Raw genomic sequence first — 19,929 nt, forward strand, 5'->3', positions numbered from 1 at the left:
GTTTTAGAAATCGATTCTGATTGGATGAATAATTAATCAGTAGTCCAATGAGATATCAGATAAGAAAGGTCTTGCGGTGTATATTGGAAGTTGGGGATAACGATGCCGATGGAGCCATTAGGGACTTAGGGCTAATACATGACAATTAAAAATGGATCAAATTCTTGAAGCAGTTAAAAAACTAAGTATTGATGACCTTAAAATAAAACTGACTGATTTTGGAGTAAATGTAGGTCCAATTTTACCAACTACTAAGTTAATATTTCAAAAAAAGCTTGCGAAGAAACTTTATGAACAGCAACAACCTTTATGTGATGCTGCCGAAGGAACTCAAAGTGAAACTGATGTCAAAGAATTGCAGACTGAAGGTTCCACGAAGACAAGTGAACATGCTTGTAAGATTGAACCTGCTGAAGTTTCTCGGACTCGAGAAGAATTATCGGTAGCAGAAGTGACTGTGTATTATGGTGTGTGTCCACCCCTTAATGTTGGGATCAACTCGGATGAAACAGAAGGTGAGCAGTTGTAGAGTAACAGTATGTACTCTTATTACAGCTTGAATTCTGTATTTCTCTTTGAACTGGGATGTACAGACTAACTGCTAGTGCTAATTATGTACACATGTATCTGTTTGAACAGATGAGTATGGCTTGCCAAATTCACAAAAATGAGCTTAACATAGTTTCACATTTGAAAAATTAGATTTATCAACAGGTAACTACTGGCGTGCGACCAGTTCTCGCCGTATACCATTTCTCGCCAGTACATTGTGACGTCATTTTTCTTCTATAATTTTATGTGTTAATAAAATGACGTCACAATGTACTGGCGAGAAATGGTACTCGGCAAGAACTGTTCGCACGCCAGTATAGTTTTCATCTGTAAAACCATATTTAAAGATATAAACTATAGTTAACTAATGATAATCTAAGTTCTGCAAATAACGTTAACAATAGATTCACATCTATAAACTATAATTTATATTCGTTAACTATAGTTAAGAGTTGTTAATCATAGTTGCACAATCGTGATAACGATATTGTTTTGTTTAGTTACATATATATTAACCACACCTGTTTTGTATATTACAGATCAAACTTTTGTTTTCACGGACAAAAAATTGGCATTGCAAACTGTAAAGAAATTTTCTGGAGCTAGGTTCAAATGCTTCAAAACAAAGGAAGATGCTGAAAAGTTTTCCAATTCGTCACCAGATGATATTGCCTCCCCATGGAAACCTACAACTAAAGTAATACTAGTAATTAGTGTATCCAAAGTTTGTTTCTAACGCTGATGTTGACAATGACTTCTTGACAAAAAATTAAATTTGTACCAGATTGAATAGTAGACTAGAAGTTTAATGGGGTTGTTTTTCTGAAGTTTAATTATGTATGACTTATTGAGAAAGAGTTTAACAAACACCATGAACACGGAAACTAAAGATATTGCACAGAAAAAAATTCCTTCTCAACATTTAAAGTATTCATTTCGTCATGTTTGATCAGCAAGACATTGAGCACTAATGTATATCTTTAAAATGTTTTAATATAATATAATTATGGTATTGAACTTGTTGAACATTTTGAATATGTGTTCAAGTTGATGTGACTGTAAAATCTTTTTTTCTAATGGCGTTTCTTTATATATATTTGAATTTAAGAGAATTTGATGGTTTAATGCTTTGTGTTACACATACATTTATTAGATTATGCTAGAACAAAATATAATTTGATTTTAGAATGGAAATGGAGCCATTGCTACGCTGGGAACTGGAGTATCAGTGGAGAGTTGTCCTTTTAAGGGTCCCAAACCACAGGAACTCACTAATCTAAGGAAAGCCATTGAGACAGGAGATGTAGTAACCGTGGAATCGTTAGTGTGGGATAATCCAAGATTTCTGGTTAGCAGTGGAGATACACCCGTTATATTACAGGTAATAATGCATGCAGAATATGATAGAGTATGAGGTAATGGTGCATGTTTACATGCTATCACCATCTAACTATTTTGATTCTGTGGGTGGGTGTACTTGTTGAAAAGGTACATTATTTTTTGTGATAAAATATATCAGATTTAATTTTTCAGAACCAAAAAAGTTAAGAATTGTTTCATAGAAAGATATCTATTTGAATATTTCAGGAGGGTCCCAGATACAATGCCTTACACATTGCAGCTCGCAGCAACCAAGCGGGAATTTGTCAGCTTCTGTTAGATACCCTGGAAGATCCCAGTTTTATTGACAAGTTGTATGGTCACACAAATGAAACAGATTGCACCAGAAGCAATAGAATTAATTTTATTGTAGACCTCTACATCAACACACCAGACAAAGGGGTAAGCAATGGATGCATCATTCAATTGAATGTACCAGTGTGTGTATAATTCAGGGCTGCGTTTTACAAAAGAACTTACGTCAAAGTCACAGATATTTTCAGACTTATGGAATGATATACATGTATAAAGAATAAAACTTAGAACTTTATTTGCACAAGTACTCAGATGTCCATATTAATATTCTACAGCCATGATAATAAAACATTGATTAGTTTGTGATTAATTTAATTAGCATTCATTAATTTGGCCGTATGTCGTAAGTTCTTTTGTAAAACACAGCCCTGGTCATCTAGTGTAAGTATATTTAAAATTTAGCAGCTGCAGATTTTTAGTTAGGTATATATAACATATTATGTTAATGATTTATAATTTGTTAATTTGACAACAATGCTTAAAAAATAGTGAAAGTTAGCATATAATGGTGCACTTTAAGCCATACCTGATGCTTGTAGCAAACATTTATTTATGTTGCAGGGTTGTGAAGTCCCTTTACATTTTGCTTGTAAACATGGTTTTGCGGAAGTTGTGGCTGTGCTGATATCTCATCCCAAAACTGACAAGTCTGTGAGGAATAAGTACAATGAAACTCCTAAGGAGGTAAGAAAATATAAGGACATGCAAACATCACAAACTGTCAGAATCTTTAAGTCTTGAACTTACATAAATATTACCGGTACACAAAGAAAATTTCCTTCAACCAAATACTTCTGTTTTTTGCATATCCATAATCCATAACTTTTTGCATACAAATGCATCATTCTTTCTGCTAATTTGTAGATAAAATTTGAATGAGCTGCAGTTGGCTGCTGTTAAGTGTAGACTATATTATTTATACTCGGTCAGTTAAAAGAAGAGTTAACTTCCTTTGAATATTACATCAGCTTTATATCTGTTCACTCCGGTAGCAACATTATTATTAAACAATCCAGTGTTACGGTTTTATTTCTGATAAATCATTAAAAGACACCGAGTAGGTAAAAAATTTCCATATAGGGTGAGAGCAATGTACTACATTTGTACTACCGTTATATATGTTTTAAATTTTCACATTCATAATGAACGTATGTTTCCGTTTAGCATGTCACTGATTCTAATAATACATGAGACAATGACTGTGTAACTTACCAGTAAATGTATGTATTACATGTATATCAACAACTATCGCTTGCCATATTTTATGACATGACTGAGAAGCACATTTGTATCTATGATGAGATTACTAAGCAATAATGTGAAGCACTTTTTCTGATGATTAATTTATTTTTAGATTATCTGCAGTAGAGTACAAAATGCAACTGCTGATCTTAAAGCTGAAATAAGAGAACTTACGGAAGGTATCGTTTGTTTATTATTTTAGAATAACATAAACAGATTCAATCACTATTATAAAAAATGTATTCTATATTGTAGACTCAAGGGAGTATAAATATTGAATACTTGTACTTATAGTAATTATTATTATATACTGATGGGCTGTATTGCCCAAAGTTGTACTTTCTGAATAAACATATTATTGGTCATTATTAACAGTCAATATATATATATAATTATTTTTAAAAGAAAACTTTTATGGATACATTGTATCAATGTATGATAAGGCAAAAAAAACCAGTCAAATTTTGGTATTTTTCACCTGAATGTATATTGTACCATATTTTGAAAATCTTGTATATGTCAGAAGTTTGAGGTCCTAACCATTGTTTCTGACTACCGGTATATTATTACTTATTAGGTTAGTTACTGACTCCCTACGGAAATATATTGGGTTGATCAATCTTATAGATGGCGAGGCGAAGCCGAGCCGTCTATGAGATTGATCAACCCAGTATATTTCCGTAGGGAGTCAGTAACTAACCTAATAAGTGTTTTGTTTTACCGAGGACTATTAAGCGACATATTTATTCACAAATAGCGATGATCATGGCACAGCTATGTACAAGATGCCTAACACCTCGTCCAATTTAACTCATTTAAGGAGGCCGATTTGAGTTTTTTTTGCGGAAAAACTACAATAGCATAACTCTTTATTTTTTAACCATATGTAATTTAAACCCACTCTAGTTTATTTGCGAAGGTTCATGAAAATCGACCGTCTGTTTCTTTTTAGGGACCATCTCAAAATAGAGGTACATTTACTATAGGAATATATAGGAAACTGTCATTTTCCACACATCAAAGCAGTTTTAAAAAAATACTACAATAGCTTTTTTTCTCAAATTGTTATATATGATTAGTAATATCATTTCCTACCTTACATGTAAAAAACACAAAATTCTACCGTCTGGTTTTTAGTGGGGGCCATCTCAAAATATTAAAATGCACCAAATTTTGCTATATACCGGTATTTGGATCATCATGAATGATGATTGGTATAATGGATTTATTCAAAAAATGAGGAAAATGTCCTCGAGGATAGCATCATTCTGTATATAAAATTTCAACAGCGTACAATTTTTACTTTTTCTTTTATGTTATTTCTTTTAACGTACTCCTACGAAGCTTCATTTTATCATAACGTCATAGGAACGCAATGGCAATGCTCCCCTACCGCACAACGTAAAAATCGTGTTAAAAATAAAAATTTCCTTTAAAAATCTTAAATATTTTTATCTGTATTTTGTTTATTGTGTTCAATTTTATAAATGATATCGTGTTCAATTTTATAAATGATATCGAAAAAAATTCATAAAAAGTATGAATCAACTGTATTATATTAGAATGCGCAAAAACATGCGCAATGCGAACTAAAGTCGGCCTCCTTAAACTTTTCAAAATTTTCAATCTCACCTTTCAAATACTCTTTAAAAATCTTTGCTTCACCCATGTTTACCTACAATGTTTTGTTGCTATTCAATTTTAAATGTTTTCTCCCTTTTCTCTGCAGAGATTTGAGCAAATTTCGACGCTGCCATTTTGTTCTGCTCCAGACAAAACAATGTGACGTCAATATTCTAAGGGCAACTACTCTAATTTTAAAGAATTTCAAAGGGCAACTACTCCAAATACTTTAAGAACTTACGGCATGCGGTTTATGTATTAAATACTATGAAATATCGAAATGAGTAAGCGAAGCGTTGACCAATGACGGCCATATTGCCTAATATTAATTCTCACAGAACAAATATAGAGATATATGAGGCAATCACGTGCTATGTTTAAACCAATGAAAATGTGACATTTCAGTCCAAGGGAAAACAAATTTTAATATTGATATCTTGACGATATCTTGACGGTATGATTACTTGTATCTCTCACAGATATGGTCAGTTTTTTTCTCTGCCCCATTAAGTTAGAGATACCAAGGTTTTACTGTAGCAATAGGCTAAGTTTTGGGTTGTTGTTTTTTTTACCTTTAATTCAACATCATTTTCATCAATTTGAAAATCTTGAAGCATACTGCACTTTTATCCATATTCCAGGCCAGTACTTTGTTCCATTACTGAGATCTGAGGACAACTCCTCCCAGCCATTCATTGGCACCCCCTGGTCCCCGGAGAGTTCCCGGTGTGGGGTCAATGTACCACCCATGTCCTGGAGTCCCAGAGATCCACTGATGGCCGTCAAAGCATGTGCAGGACCCATGACCCCATCTAAAGTAATTAGTGGTGTAGTTTTATTTATGGACAATTAAATCATAAATTCTTTAAAGCAATATGAGCTGTATTTTTTAGAATTTTATTTTGCTGCAAAAACCTGCTAGTATGATTAGTCTGCATGTAAATTAAACTCTTATGATAAAAAAGGTTTGAAAGAATCATTAATTTTCATCAGATGAAAGATTTCTCTTCTAAGGAATATACAGCATATAAATTTTTGTACATGACTTTTCCAATAAAAATATGGCTAACAGAACTCTAAAAACCATGATATTTTTGTCGATTTAGTAGAAAAAAACACTTTTCGTCAAAAGAAATTTCAGCATGAAAATTGCAGCTCATATTGCTTTAAAAATTCATATTTTACAGATTACTTGAGAATCTTGAATACATGTTTATTTGGTGATTGCAATGATTCAAAGCATCATTTTTAATTATGTGGTAGATATTGTTGAAACATTAATATAAACAAGAAAATATAAAATTTGTGTCTGATTTTTCAGGCAGATTTGTTTCACAAGAGGTGGAATACTCCTCCATCTAACAGTCCAAAAGATGTCAAACGCAAGTTTTATTCCACCAAAAGAGAAGACAGTGAAAAAGGCCTAGAGAGAATAGGAAGGTAAAATCTGCGACTATTACAGATGAAAAATCTGACTTTCTCATCAATGTGACCAGCTATTTTTTTTGAAAATGGATTTATTCGGTGATTTTATAATAGGAGAATGATATATCAATATGTAGATCAACTACATGTATTGTAAATTCCAAGGAATTAATATCCATGTAAAATCGCAAGAAGCATTCCTTGTGCAATATAAAATCTCGTTTTTATTTTCAGACAGTTTTTAGCTATATGAAATAAAGAAAAATATTAGAATTTGCAATTTTTATTCTCACATTTTGATGCAAATCAGCGGAATCATGGAATTAAGTACTCGCATAAAATAAGGAATTTGCAGTATTTAAACTAAAGTATAACATGTGCTCAACAAGCATCAAAAACTTCTTCACATAGTTTACATATCTTGGCAAGTAACATTTGTGAAATGCTCCTGACTTTGTTTACATGATTCTGTATTGATCTCTGTAGGGAACTGGCCCATGACATGGGGATTCCGTGGGTGGAGTACTGGGATTTTCTACAGACCTACACAGACATGACTTCAGATGATGGACTTGACCTTCTAGAGGAATACCTACAGAAGCAGAGCTTGGCCCTCTGTATAGAAGAAGCCTTGGGGAAGCTAGATTTACTCTCCAACAGTTTTCATTCATTCAAATACAACCAGATGGACATGTCAGTCAATCAGAGTAAAGATGGCATTGGAAGCATCAATGGGTCTTGGCTAATGTCTCCTTTAACTGACATTGAGGAATCCATCCATGAACATGAAATTGTGGACATCGATAAATATCTGCATGGCAATATTATGGATCAGGTGAGGTGCCGCGCCTCTAATGGCACAGTGCCAAGCACAGAAGCAATGAAAAAATCAGTCCGACTGGATGAATCTTTTACTACACCAAAGAAGAACATCTATGAATATGGGAGAATGAATCAGTCCATGGAGTGGTCCATGGACAGCAGTGACTGGTCACAAGAGAGCTTTACAGGTATCCTGACTCCCATGTCTTGTCTGTCTGCTCTGTTCTCCAAGCTTTCCCTGCTTGACAGGTCACGCAGACAAAGTAGGCTGTCTGGATCACCTGGATGTTTGAGTATTTCCTGCATGGGGGCTGGTTATCCTGGACGTGTAAAGTCTACATTGCGTGAGCGTAATAAAATGGAGGCATCGGATGTTCATTGTAATGGCAGTGTTGTGCATGACACTGGGGATAAAACTCAAGACAGTGAGCGTACTTACATCAGGGAAGCTAAATTTCGGCCTGATAATAATAATTGTGATGATCTGAAGAACAGCAACACTAAAGAACAGAAACAAAACACGGATGGATATCAGTCTACTGAACTTTTTGTAGTAGATGACAACCTGAATACTGTAGGTAGTAGGACTGATGAGCAGCTTGATAGTCCAATAGTGATGGACAATGCAGGCACTGTACAAAATCATATCACCGAAGATAGGAATTGGAGGGAGGAAACTCGGACTTCAAGCACCTCTTCTTGTGAGGAGGAACCTCATGTAGTTGAAAGTTGTCAGACGGATGAAATTGTTCAAACAAAAATTCAGAGGAAGCCAGATGACCAGGTAGATGACCTTGTGAATCAATTCAATGATAAAGTCATCCTCGACACATCTGTAGACTCAAACAAAGACAGTGCAAGTGTAAAGTCAGATAAAGAACTTCAAACTCCGAGGAAGAGGTTGACATTTTCTGAGGACACCACTGAGGATAAAATGGAGAGCTCCGTGGAGATGGAGGAAACATGTAATACATGTCACCTTGACATCACCCTCCAGTTAGATAAAGACAGGGTTCCAAGTTTTGAGTTCCAATCCATGTTTGAAATGCTGACTGAGAGAAAAGTTTTAGAAAATCAAAAGCCTGGTCCAAAGAAGCGTGTGATATATAGTCGAGACATTATTTTAGACCTTGCTGGAAAGAACCTGGAAGATGTCTCAAGTGTGGTACTTAATGTAGCCATTGTCCCTCCTAATTCAACAGTAGCAGAAATGACGATCTTCTCTAACATTCCCTTCTTTGTGATACGTGGCAGTCAGTTCAAACCTGGCAACACTTTTCCTAGTCAACTTCCCGCAATGGTGGATGTCGTTTTCAATTTTGTGAAAGATTCAGTGACATCAGCTTTGGCTGTTGCAAATAAATCAAGAGGAAAAATTTATTTTATCAGCGGGTAAGTGTAATAAGTATAACTTCTTCATTATAATTAAAAATAGTAACTACGTATATTGATTCAATAGTATGGTACATATTTAATAATGTTGAGGCTAATGGAAAAAAATTGAAAAAATCTACAGTACTTTTTTCTTGAATGTATAATGTGATTTTGTAAATTCTAATATCTTTTTGAGATAAATGTTTTTCAAATTTTAAAATAGGTACCAGCCAAGCAAAACAGACCTAGATGTGTACAGAGCAGTTCAAGGGAAGGAAGTGGGGAAGGAAAACTATCCACTTGTTCATAGGTGGAGAGCATTGGTGTCCTCAAGAATGGCCAATCCCAATTGCTGGTCAGTAAATCCATGTATTCTTTTGTTAAATCCATATACTGTTTAATGTATGAAGTACATGTAAATAAATAATTTGCTCTTTTGAATGCAGTGAATTTTTATTGACTTCAAATATATATGGGTACAATGAATCTTTGATTATCTCAAATTACACCCATACATATACTGGCAGTGTAATGAACACATTTGACTTTAATTTTGTTTTACCTGCCAGCTGTTTTACAGTGCTGGTACTTGGTTTTGTTAATTAAGGAGAGGACCAAGTTCTAAAACTTTGTGCCCAATCTTTTTTACATAGTTAGTAAAATATTTAAAATTTTGGTTTATTTATAATGGCCCAAATTTTTTTCTTTACTCAGCCACTGATATCTGGATGATATATTTTTTCTCCCATTGTCCCTTCTTTAAAAAGTTCCTTTCTCTAAAGCATTTGTTGTGATCATAAACAACGTTTCTTGGTTAAAGGTCTAGGACAAAGCAGGACTAATAGCTGACTATTTTTCTCTTCCCTTGACCAATCTGGCTCAATTTCATTCAAAAATGGCTTAAAGAACATGGGTATGCATTGAATTTGAAGCAAGTTCCTAGGTCGACAGTTGAGGTCATATATGATACTGTGGTTTCATCAATATTCGTTGAATACCAATTTTCGTGGATTTCATTGTTAAGTTGATCCACGAAATTAAATGTTCATTGAAGTGCAATTTCTATTAACATTTTGTATCGATAGGGTCATTGGCCTCGAATTTACGTATCCTTGAAACTGTAATTTTCACTTTATCCACGAAAATTGATACCCTTGAATATTAATGAAACCACAGTATATATGTGGCACATTTTGCTTTGTATAGCCTCTGTCAGGCTCTGTTAAAAAATCTTATTTTTCTCTCTCTGAAGTCCTGTTAGCCTTATGTCATTACTTTGTTGTAGAGTGCTCCTGGGTAAAAGCTGTGCAATGACCTTGAACCAAGTTTCTTGGTCAAAGTTTAAGGTCAAAGATATGTACAATGTACTTAAAAAAATGTTTTTTATTGTTAATAATGCATAATGTTCTTTACTAAAAAGGGTTGCTTTTAAATATCAATGATACATTTTGTGAAGAAGAACCAGGTATCCATATTGTGCCATGATATTTATTCTGTTCATATAAAAATGCAAATTTGCTATATGCAGCCTTTTTTACATGTAAAATATTCTGTTAAAATATTTAGATTTTTCTTTACTAAATAGACCAAAATATCATATTTAAACGTTAAAGGCAGATCTAATGTTTAATATGTTGACCATCTAGCCTACTTTTAGGATCTTTCTTGATAAATTTATGGGTTTTTTTTTTCAGTTGGCCAAGCCCTGCACGTTCCCGATTTCAGGGCAATTTGTCCGCCAGTTTTCCTCAAGTTTCCTCCCCTCACAAGGCCCCCGAGAGTCCTGTGGTATTTTACAGGAGTCCAGTCCCACGAAGCACTCCAGCAAGACAGAAAATGTCTGCTACTTGGTCCATGCCAAACATTAAGGCACAGTTATTCCCACGGTCTCCATTAGCAGAACGGAAATGAAAATTGCAGTTATGTGGAAATTATTTTGATGTTTAAACAGTTTTCGTTTTTGTGAAGGTCTCTAGAGGAGATGTAAACTGAACTATTTTATGTACCTACGGACAGTTTGTTTTTCTTTTGCTACAATTGTTGCAAGAAGAACAGTTATTATTTTAATAACTATTAGTTACTATTTTATGTACCTAAGGACAGTTTGTTTTTCTTTGGGTACAACTGTTGCAAGAAGAAAACATTCATATTCATTCCACAAATTCAACAAAATGTTCCAGTTTATGAACAGTTTATATTCAAGACATATATGTGAAACATCGTAGTAGCAAGGTAAACTACAGCAATTGAAATAGTCTACATGTGTTGTACATGTATCTGTACAGTACATTTGTAAGAATGTTTTTAAAGCTTTTAATGTGATTGTGTTATTTCTGTGATAAAGTGCAGTTTTTACAAAAAGATGTATTTGCAGTACTAAAATGTCAATAGGAAAGGAGGTAAATACAGGTATTACATACTGTAAATATATTTCCTGTAGATTAAAATTACAATAATCCATGTTGTAAATTTTGTATGCATACTGCTGGTTCAATAACTTTTCACATACCTGATGATACACTCCTTATATTGTGCGCTTGTCATTTTTTTACCTTTTAATTATGAATTTTTTTTATCTTGTGTTATATTGCATTTATTTTATCGAATATCACAGTCTATTTAGTCTTGTTATCGTGAACGTTGCAGGATAACCTCCTCGGTCTCAAAATGTTGTTTGAAATATTAAAGCCTCGGCTTTTATATTTCAAAACACCATTTCTCAACCTTGGAGGTTATTCTGCAACATTCACGATAACTCGTACTTTATTTCTTAAATCATTATCAAGATTAAGAGGGAGAAGAAATATTAAGTTTCTTGGTCACCACCATAATATGGTATAACTTATACACATTTTAAGTTACTTGTTATGATTCTCATAGCTATTATCAAATAATTTTCCATACAAACTAATTACCATATATTGAAAAGTTATCAACTTTCACCAAGTATTTACATCAGCAAAATCAGGTTCTTTTCAAAATTTCTGTATGGTAACAATAAAAAGCAAAGCCTGTGCATCAGCAGCACCTTTACAAAAGGAAACCATTTCATCCACGATTTTCTTGGGTTAATTCAGCCTACGTTTTATGCAAACACATCAAACTTCAGAAAAATTAGTGAAAAAAATGTATATATATGCAGACAACAGAATTTTTCTTTGGATTTTTAATACTCTTCACTTATTTATAAAATATCTTTGAATCATATTCCTAATATTTTAAGGGCAATTTAATACGATTATTACAACTACACGTCATATATTTCATGTAAAAACACGCAGTGAAAATGTGCTAGGGAGGTCCTAGGAACAGCCGCGTTGATCTCTTAAAAATAAGCATTTGAGGCAATACACATCGTTTTGACTGGAACTAACACGTGGAATTGACATGGTTTTAAACTTTTTACGATTTGAAGTTGTACTTTCATGATCAGTGCAAGACGAATAGGTATTTCTGATCTGATACTTTACTGATGACGTTTCTGGTATATTGGAGAATAATGTCCGCGGCATCTCTTCAATTTCGGCAATAACTGTAGTAGAATTGTGTATACACCTCCATTTTTTTCAGTTATTTATAAAGGAGTGTATCCTTTTTTTATAGCTGTTTTAATTTGCCACATTTGTGTTCATTTCCAATTGAGAAAGATTTGTAATTATTTTATTTTATTTTTCATATGTTGACAATGAGTAAATGTTGCAGTATAAATAATGGAAAATATATATCTTTTTGTTATATTTGGTTTGATAATCTAGTGGAAAACATGTTTAGCCAGGAAGACATAAACCATGATCCTAATGATGTAATGATGATGTAATAATGATGTAATGATGATGTAATAATGATGTAATATACGTGGTTATAGTGTTTCAGCTCACCAGAACCATAGGATCAAGAAAACTTTTTTATCACCTGTTGTCAGTTTGTTGGCTTTTTACAATTTATTTAGAACCACTGAGCCAATATGTTAACCAAACTCAAACAAAAAACTTTAGGCCTTAATGGAAATTTAAGGATTTTCATGTTTATTTAAGTGTGACTTGGAAGCTGTATCAATTCACATTAATGTATTTACAGCCATTAAGTATGATTCCCTCCATTTCTTATGGAAATTACATCGTAATTGTAATTCTTAGCGCTGTTGAAGCTAATACGACTGAAATCTACATGATCCAGTTTCAACCACCATATTGATCAGTCAAAACCTTCAGCAACCTCAAAAAATTCACAGACTGCACTAACGATCATGATGATGTTAGACTCTAATTTCTTTGTAAGTTATTTCTTTTATCTGATGTACTGATGTACATTTACAATAATTTAGTTGCTTTTACAAATTTACTCTTTACGTTCAACTCATTAATTTGTTAAAAGAAAGATGCATATATAATAAAATAAGAGATGTTTATAAAATACCTATGCCCCCTCCCCTATAATATCTTTGAAGAAAATGAATCTAAACTGCAAATAATTGAAACCCTTGCAGAGAAAATTGACGGAAACTGCAAATAATTGGAATTTTTCAAAGTCCGAAGAGTACATGTATAACTCTGTCGAAAATTGCTTGATCAAACCCAAAATCGGACTTGACCTTGATATATTATTAAGATAAACTTGTATACCAAATTTCATTTCAATTTGTGCATCCTCTGTGTAGAAAATGAACGGAAACTGCAAATAACTTGACCTAGATATTATTATGGTAAATGTGTATAGCAACTTTCATTTCAATATATGCATCCTCTGCAAAGAAAATTAACGGAAACTGCAAATAATTGGAATTTTTCCACGTCTAAGGGGCTTATCTATGGCAAAAATTGTTAAATCGTACCCAAAATCGAACTTGACCTTTGATATTATTATGATAAACCTGAAAACCAAATTTCATTTCAATATATGCATCCTCTGCAAAGAAAATGAACAGACACTTTTGGTGGACCAACCGACAGACAGGGTGTCCAAGTAGCGTAGTGGACAATGCACTCGCTTATCACCACCCGAGTTCGATTCCTGTGATCGACAGTGGTTGGATAGGGTATGGCGGTCGCCCGCTTGGACACGTGGGTTCTCTCCGGGTACTCTGGCTTCTTCCTACACCAATGACCCCCTCGCGCTAACATCAGTGCCAACGAGAGATATTAATATAAGTTTTAGAACTTGCTTATCAATCGTTGTAAAATAAATAAAGTTCAGTTTTTTGGGGGTTTTTTTGTTTTGTTTTTTTTAAAGAAAATCAAATGTTATATAATTGACTTCCTAAGTCACATGCAGGTGAATACTTGCTATTTTTTCTAGATAGTTGGATATGAGCCAATCAGAGAGCTATGAATTAATTAATCATATAATAAAATATAATATATAATACAATACTCTTATCATATTAGTTGAAATAATATCAAATAATGGTAAATATTTAATCATAAGATTCAATATCATAGGAATCATTATATAATTTTTATCAACAATATCACATCTATCAATTTTACCCAGTTTGAGTGAGATATGACAATGGAGATCGAGATCTGAATCTACATCTAGCCATGTTTCAAATCCATATTTTTAGTTACATGAATCTTGAAAGCTGGTCAGGACAGCATTTTTTTCAAACATTCAAACCAGCATTTAACTACTCCAAAAACTTGCACTCGATGCTCCTCCATCAAGATCTGTATCTGAAACTACTTCTTTTTACACATCCATAGTTATATTGACTGTTTAAGTCTGACTGGGTAATATATAAACAGAATTAACTTCATTTAGTAACCAGCTCAAAGATCCTAACAAAACTTGAGTTGTTCTGAAAGCTTAAACCTATAGCTTAAAACTCAAAGATCACTCACCGTGTCTGTAGCTACCTCTGTGACTCATTTACATACAACTATTCAAGCTTGACTGCTCTTAAATTAAAACCTTAACCTCCTCCAGCATCAAAAATCTATAGCTCAGATTCAGTATTGAATGCTTGAAGCCTGGCAAGTGCATATAAGTATCATAAGACACACCATCCATGCAAGTTTGGTGAAGTTACATCCAGTAGTAGGCATCTGCTCCAATAACTTTAACAAGCTCCAAAACATAACCTCATCTAGTTCTGAAATTCATGGCTTTAATTAAGCATTCAAGCCTGTAAAGTGCAAAAGCAACATCCATGCAAGTTTGGTGAAGATAGAACCAGTAGTAAGCAGGCACGTAGCATCAGGGGGGGCCAGGCCCCCCCCCCCCCCCCCCCCCACTTTTTCCTCGCAGCAACAAATTTTTTAAAATTTACATATAAAAAATTTAATCATTGAGTTGGCCCCCCCCACTTTTTTGGGAGTATGTAAAACAATGATATGAAAATAAGAAAATGAGGAATGTAATTGAAGTTATAAATTACTCCCCCCCCCCCCCCCCCCCCCCCCCCCCCCACGGATTAGGATTTAGAAAATTTTATGAAACCTTAGAAGTTTCCCTTTTTTTTTTTTTTTGGCTTGACAACATTTTTTGGACGAGTCTGCCCCCCCCCCCCCCCCCCACTTCAAAAACAATGCTACGTGCCTGGTAAGATATAGTCATCAAAGGGTGCCTGCTCCAAATTGTATATCATATTCTTTTGTTTGGCTGTTGAATTTCAGTAGAAGATATGTATAAATATTTAGAAAGCAAATGAATGTGTCTATCAAATTTAAGTTATAATGAAAAAGCCTTATCCCCATAGGACAAGAGTTCTGTGTTGGAGGGAGGGGGGTTCAGATGGATAATAGAGATATCTTCCCTTAATTGTTCATATATAATAAATAAGCAAATTAGCACATGGGCAATAAGCTTATGCAAGACTGGTAATGAGTTTCATACAATAACTTTTTGTTTACTGGTACATAGTAAAACTGTCAACTTCCATATGTTTGCTTTTTCTTAAAAACATAACAGTTACCTATGAGCTTATGCAATTTTAATATACACAGTGTCACAATGTTATTTGCATCATTGTTAATTTACTTCACAGTCATGTACATGTATTCATGAACTATTCACACAATAATATTTAGAGTAGACCAGTACTGTTGATAATACAAAGCATTATCAAACAAACTTAGTATACAAGTAGGCAAATAATGTTCATCTCATTCTAGCTACAATATTGGCAAATCAAGCAACCCCCAAGTTCATCCCATTCCATCTACAATGTCACACATCATTCTGTCTAGTTGGTCACACGGTTCAGTCTCCATGTCATACCCATTGTGATGTTGAGATGCTTGTAAAAGTTCAGTTTTGACTAAACTCTTGGAATCAAAGCTAAAGTCCTCAGGCAAACTTTGCAGACTGGTTTGAATCAGTTCTTTTACTTTATTTAGATGAGTCTCAAAGTTCTTAGATATTTGTGCTCTCTCTTTTTTCTGTCTCTCCATCATGACACGGAGAGTCTCGCGCGCCTGATGAGGCCTGAACTCGTTGATTAAATGGTGCATGTGAATGAACAGCAAATTCAGGTCCTCCAGTTTCTCTGTGCGCTTGGTGGAGTCTGGAGCCTTGATCAGAATGTCTATCAAATCTAAGAAGTTGACAAGAATAGAATGATTCAACTTCTTCAGCTCTCTTTTATGATCGTAGTTCTGAGGATGCAGTCTTCGAAATCCCTGAGATTCTAAAGGTCTGATAATAGCATCATCAGCATTGAACTGAGCTCCAAACATGGTATATGTGTCCTAAAAATAAAATATAAATTTCTTGTAACACAGTTAATCTATTTGCTCACATGGTTTTCAATATTGCTGAATAGAAAATACCACACTTTATACGGTACAAAATAAAAGTATAACATTAAAAGCTGTTTGTGTTCATGCATAGTTGACTCTGTCTCTTATGTACTTGTATTTATTTGTATTGTTGTTTAAGATATTTTGTATATGATTCCATAAAGCTTATTATGGGGATTGTTGCTCAGGTGAGCGATGTGGCACATGGGCCTCTTGTTTAAGTAAAGGGTTTAAAATGGTTCTTTGATTCATTGGTTAAATGGCTGATTCAGAACTATCTATGAGTATATTTTTAACAGAAATCCTATGATTTAATATAACAGCAATTAATCATTTGATAGTAATTATCATAGGAAAAAGAACATAATTGGCTTACACCAAGTTTCTGTCTTTTTCTGCATAATTACCATCATATCAATATATGAATATGTAAACAAAATATGGCAAAAGCCTTTTTTACTAATCTCGGTAGAGATTCAGCTCCAATTGATATTAGGACTGATGCCTTCACAAAATCTTGGGATGATCTATCATAATTCATGTCTGAAAATTCAGTCTTAACTTGTTTGCTAATTGCTTTTAAAATCATAATACGTGTATTTGCAAGTCTCGTCCGCCCAGTCCAGCAGATCAAGTCCATACAATCCCTACACAGATTAGCGTTGTTGCATATGATTTCACTTGAATTACAAATTAATGCGAGATCTTTATCTAGCTGGACAAAAGACAACTAACTTTCCAAGTTTAATTGACTAGTAGATGTAGAAATACTTTACTTATTAGCATCATTTACAAAAGAAATGGAAAATAAAATATGAAAAACTTGTAGCTGATTCAACGTGACCATGCATGCCCTTTTTATAGTAACTGACCTGAATAGGAGGGGGTGGTAATGGTGCTCTCCCTCGCTTCACATTTTCATCCGTGTACATGTTAACATACTTGCTGGGAGGAAGGGGAAAAGCACTTACACCTTGGTTTTCAGCCATAGTTACAGCTTAAAACAAAATCAAATGAGTATTAATACCTAGCCTGAAAGCTTGAGAGCCATTATGTTACATATAATCTTTTATGGTTCACACATAATAAGGAAACAAAGGAGACTTATTACCGGTAAATAAACATGTTGATCTGTAGCAAATCATTTAATACAAACAAAACTTCTCTTTTTTAATCTCTCTATTTTGATCCATGATCAATGGTTCATCTTTTGAGAAATTCAATTTAATCAAATCCACAGCAAATATAAAATGTGTTTTTTCATCCGTGTGCATGGCTATATATATTCACTTGTAATAGTGTGTATAATAGGTTATAATAGGCTCAGTACTGCCATGCTCCTACTATAGCACTGTAGCTAGCGAATTAACCCTTCAGCTCAGTCAGAAGAGCTTTGGTTTTACTGAAGGGTCCTGGGTTCAAGCCTTCTTGTGGTCATTCCTCCTCCTCTATTACACACTGGTATCAATTTAAAACGTCTACAGGTTTAAACTCTTTGTTGGATCAGTTAAGGTACTCACTACACCTAGAGTTTTACGTTTTAAGACACTACTTTCCAAGATGGCGGATAAAATGTTTTGTAGGTTCGAATCTGCCTGGAGCTTTTGTTCATGATTACTGAATTAAATTTTTGAAAATATAATTTTTTATCTAAAATTGAACATTTTTTGCCTCCATCACGCTATCTAACACAATCATGTAATTTTCTGCTGATTTGAGAAACTATTACAAGTTGTACTGCGCACTTATTTAACAGTTTATCTTCATGGCACACCAAATTCACAAAAATAAGCTAATCATAGTTTCACAGTTAAAAAACTGGGTTTAATGGTTGTAAATTATAGTTTACAGACAGAAAACTACAGTTAACGATGTAAATCTATATTTTACATCTGTAAACCATAGTTAACACCATCATCTATGTTTTAGAAGTGTATAAAACTAAAATGAACACTAAAATCTACCATTTGCAATTGCAAAAGATAGTTTATTAGATAAACAATGATAAAGATAGTTTCATGACTGTAAAACTATGACTATAGTTTATGAATGTAAATTATAGTTTACAGATGAGAATCTATATCTATCAGCATAATCTATTGTTACATTATTTGCAGACAGAAATACTTTGAATATCATTCGTAAACTATAGTTTTCAACCATTAAATACAGTTTAACAGATGAAAACTATAGTAAACGAATTGTTAAATATAGTTGACAAATCCTTACATATAGCGTATCGTTCATAAACTATAGTTAACAGTTAACTATAGTTTAGGGGTCTTAAACCTAGTTTATCAGCTGAGAAATTTATTCATTGTTAATCTATACTATTACATTGTATTAACAACTCTTAACTATAGAAAGAATGTAAATTATAGTTTACATTTAACAGCAAAATCTATTGTTAACGTTATTTGCAAACAGATAAACTTAAATTATCATTCGTAAACTATAGTTTACAACCTTTAAATTATATATCCTGGCGTTACCCGTTTTCAATAGTGCAAATTTTTTAACGCATTAAAAACTGTCCCAGGTTTTCCTCATTTATAATTCATTGTTTTATTAACAATCAGCAATCCCTCCCCCCCCCCCCCTACTTTTTCTCACAGTAAACATTTTTTTAAGATTTGCATATAAAAAAGTAAATTAAGATGGCATAACTATAACTTCATATAACATCAATTTCACTGTCAATGTCCTTCCTTTCAATTCAAATTTTTACAAGCTGCCATAAAATTGGGGGGGGGGGGCAACTTCCTCGTAATTTACTTGTAATGGATCTTTGTCAATGGATGAGTTCATTCAAACCATTGCTGCCTTCATCCCCCACTTTTTTCTGCAGCAGACACTTTAACTTTACATATGAACAGATAAAAAATGGAAATGTCATGGATTCAATTGGATTTGCCCCCCCCATCCACTTTTGTCGGAGAATGTAATAAATGAACATGAAAATAAAGAATTCTAATTGAATTGAAGTTACAATGAAAACTAATTTAATTTCAAGTGATTTACATGTACAGGCACTGGAGAAAAAGACTGGGAATTTTTTTTCTGAAATCTGCACGTTACGTTTATGAATTTTATGATAAGCAGCGAAAATTAAAATTATTTTCTTATAACATAGTCTAATTGGTGCATGCATGCTACAACTGAATAATGTTGTATAGTCAGGCAAGCTTTTGGGAAAACTATTACTTGTGTATACATGGTATACCTTTGGTCTTTTCGGTTTTCCGTCCTTTGTGGAATGAAAGATGCCGAACCCGAACTTATTTCAAATATGTGTTTGTTATTATATCCAATCTTATTAGGTTTTTATGGTGTGTATTTGTATTAATATGATGCAGAAAAGCAACAACTAAAAGCCTGAAACAAATAATGCAACCCATTTATTGACATTTAACATTTATATTTTAGTCGGGATCAATAGTTATTATTTTTCGTTTTC

At 33.5% G+C, this 19,929-nt stretch overlaps 2 protein-coding genes across 2 annotated transcripts; one reads left to right on the forward strand and one right to left on the reverse strand.

The window, feature by feature from the left end:
* Positions 1-10: 10 nt before the first annotated feature.
* Positions 11-12,455, forward strand: LOC105326123 (uncharacterized). The gene is made up of 11 exons (XM_011425990.4): positions 11-515; positions 1,092-1,249; positions 1,739-1,933; positions 2,140-2,334; positions 2,809-2,931; positions 3,602-3,668; positions 5,754-5,929; positions 6,434-6,552; positions 7,024-8,751; positions 8,957-9,088; positions 10,428-12,455. Exons 1-11 carry the CDS (start codon positions 152-154, stop codon positions 10,642-10,644), a joined length of 3,474 nt encoding a protein of 1,157 aa, XP_011424292.3. The 5' UTR covers positions 11-151; the 3' UTR covers positions 10,645-12,455.
* A 3,194-nt stretch (positions 12,456-15,649) lies between these two features.
* On the reverse strand, positions 15,650-19,743 carry LOC105340388 (mediator of RNA polymerase II transcription subunit 7). Its single transcript, XM_011446413.4, has 3 exons — positions 19,696-19,743; positions 17,345-17,469; positions 15,650-16,421 (listed from the first exon to the last, which is right to left on the reverse strand). The coding sequence occupies exons 2-3, from the start codon at positions 17,459-17,461 to the stop codon at positions 15,879-15,881; spliced, it is 660 nt and encodes a 219-aa protein (XP_011444715.3). The 5' UTR covers positions 17,462-17,469; positions 19,696-19,743; the 3' UTR covers positions 15,650-15,878.
* Between the last annotated feature and the right edge of the window lie 186 nt (positions 19,744-19,929).

The sequence above is a fragment of the Magallana gigas genome, chromosome 2 (genome assembly GCF_963853765.1).
Source record: "Magallana gigas chromosome 2, xbMagGiga1.1, whole genome shotgun sequence".
Lineage (NCBI taxonomy): Eukaryota > Metazoa > Mollusca > Bivalvia > Ostreida > Ostreidae > Magallana > Magallana gigas.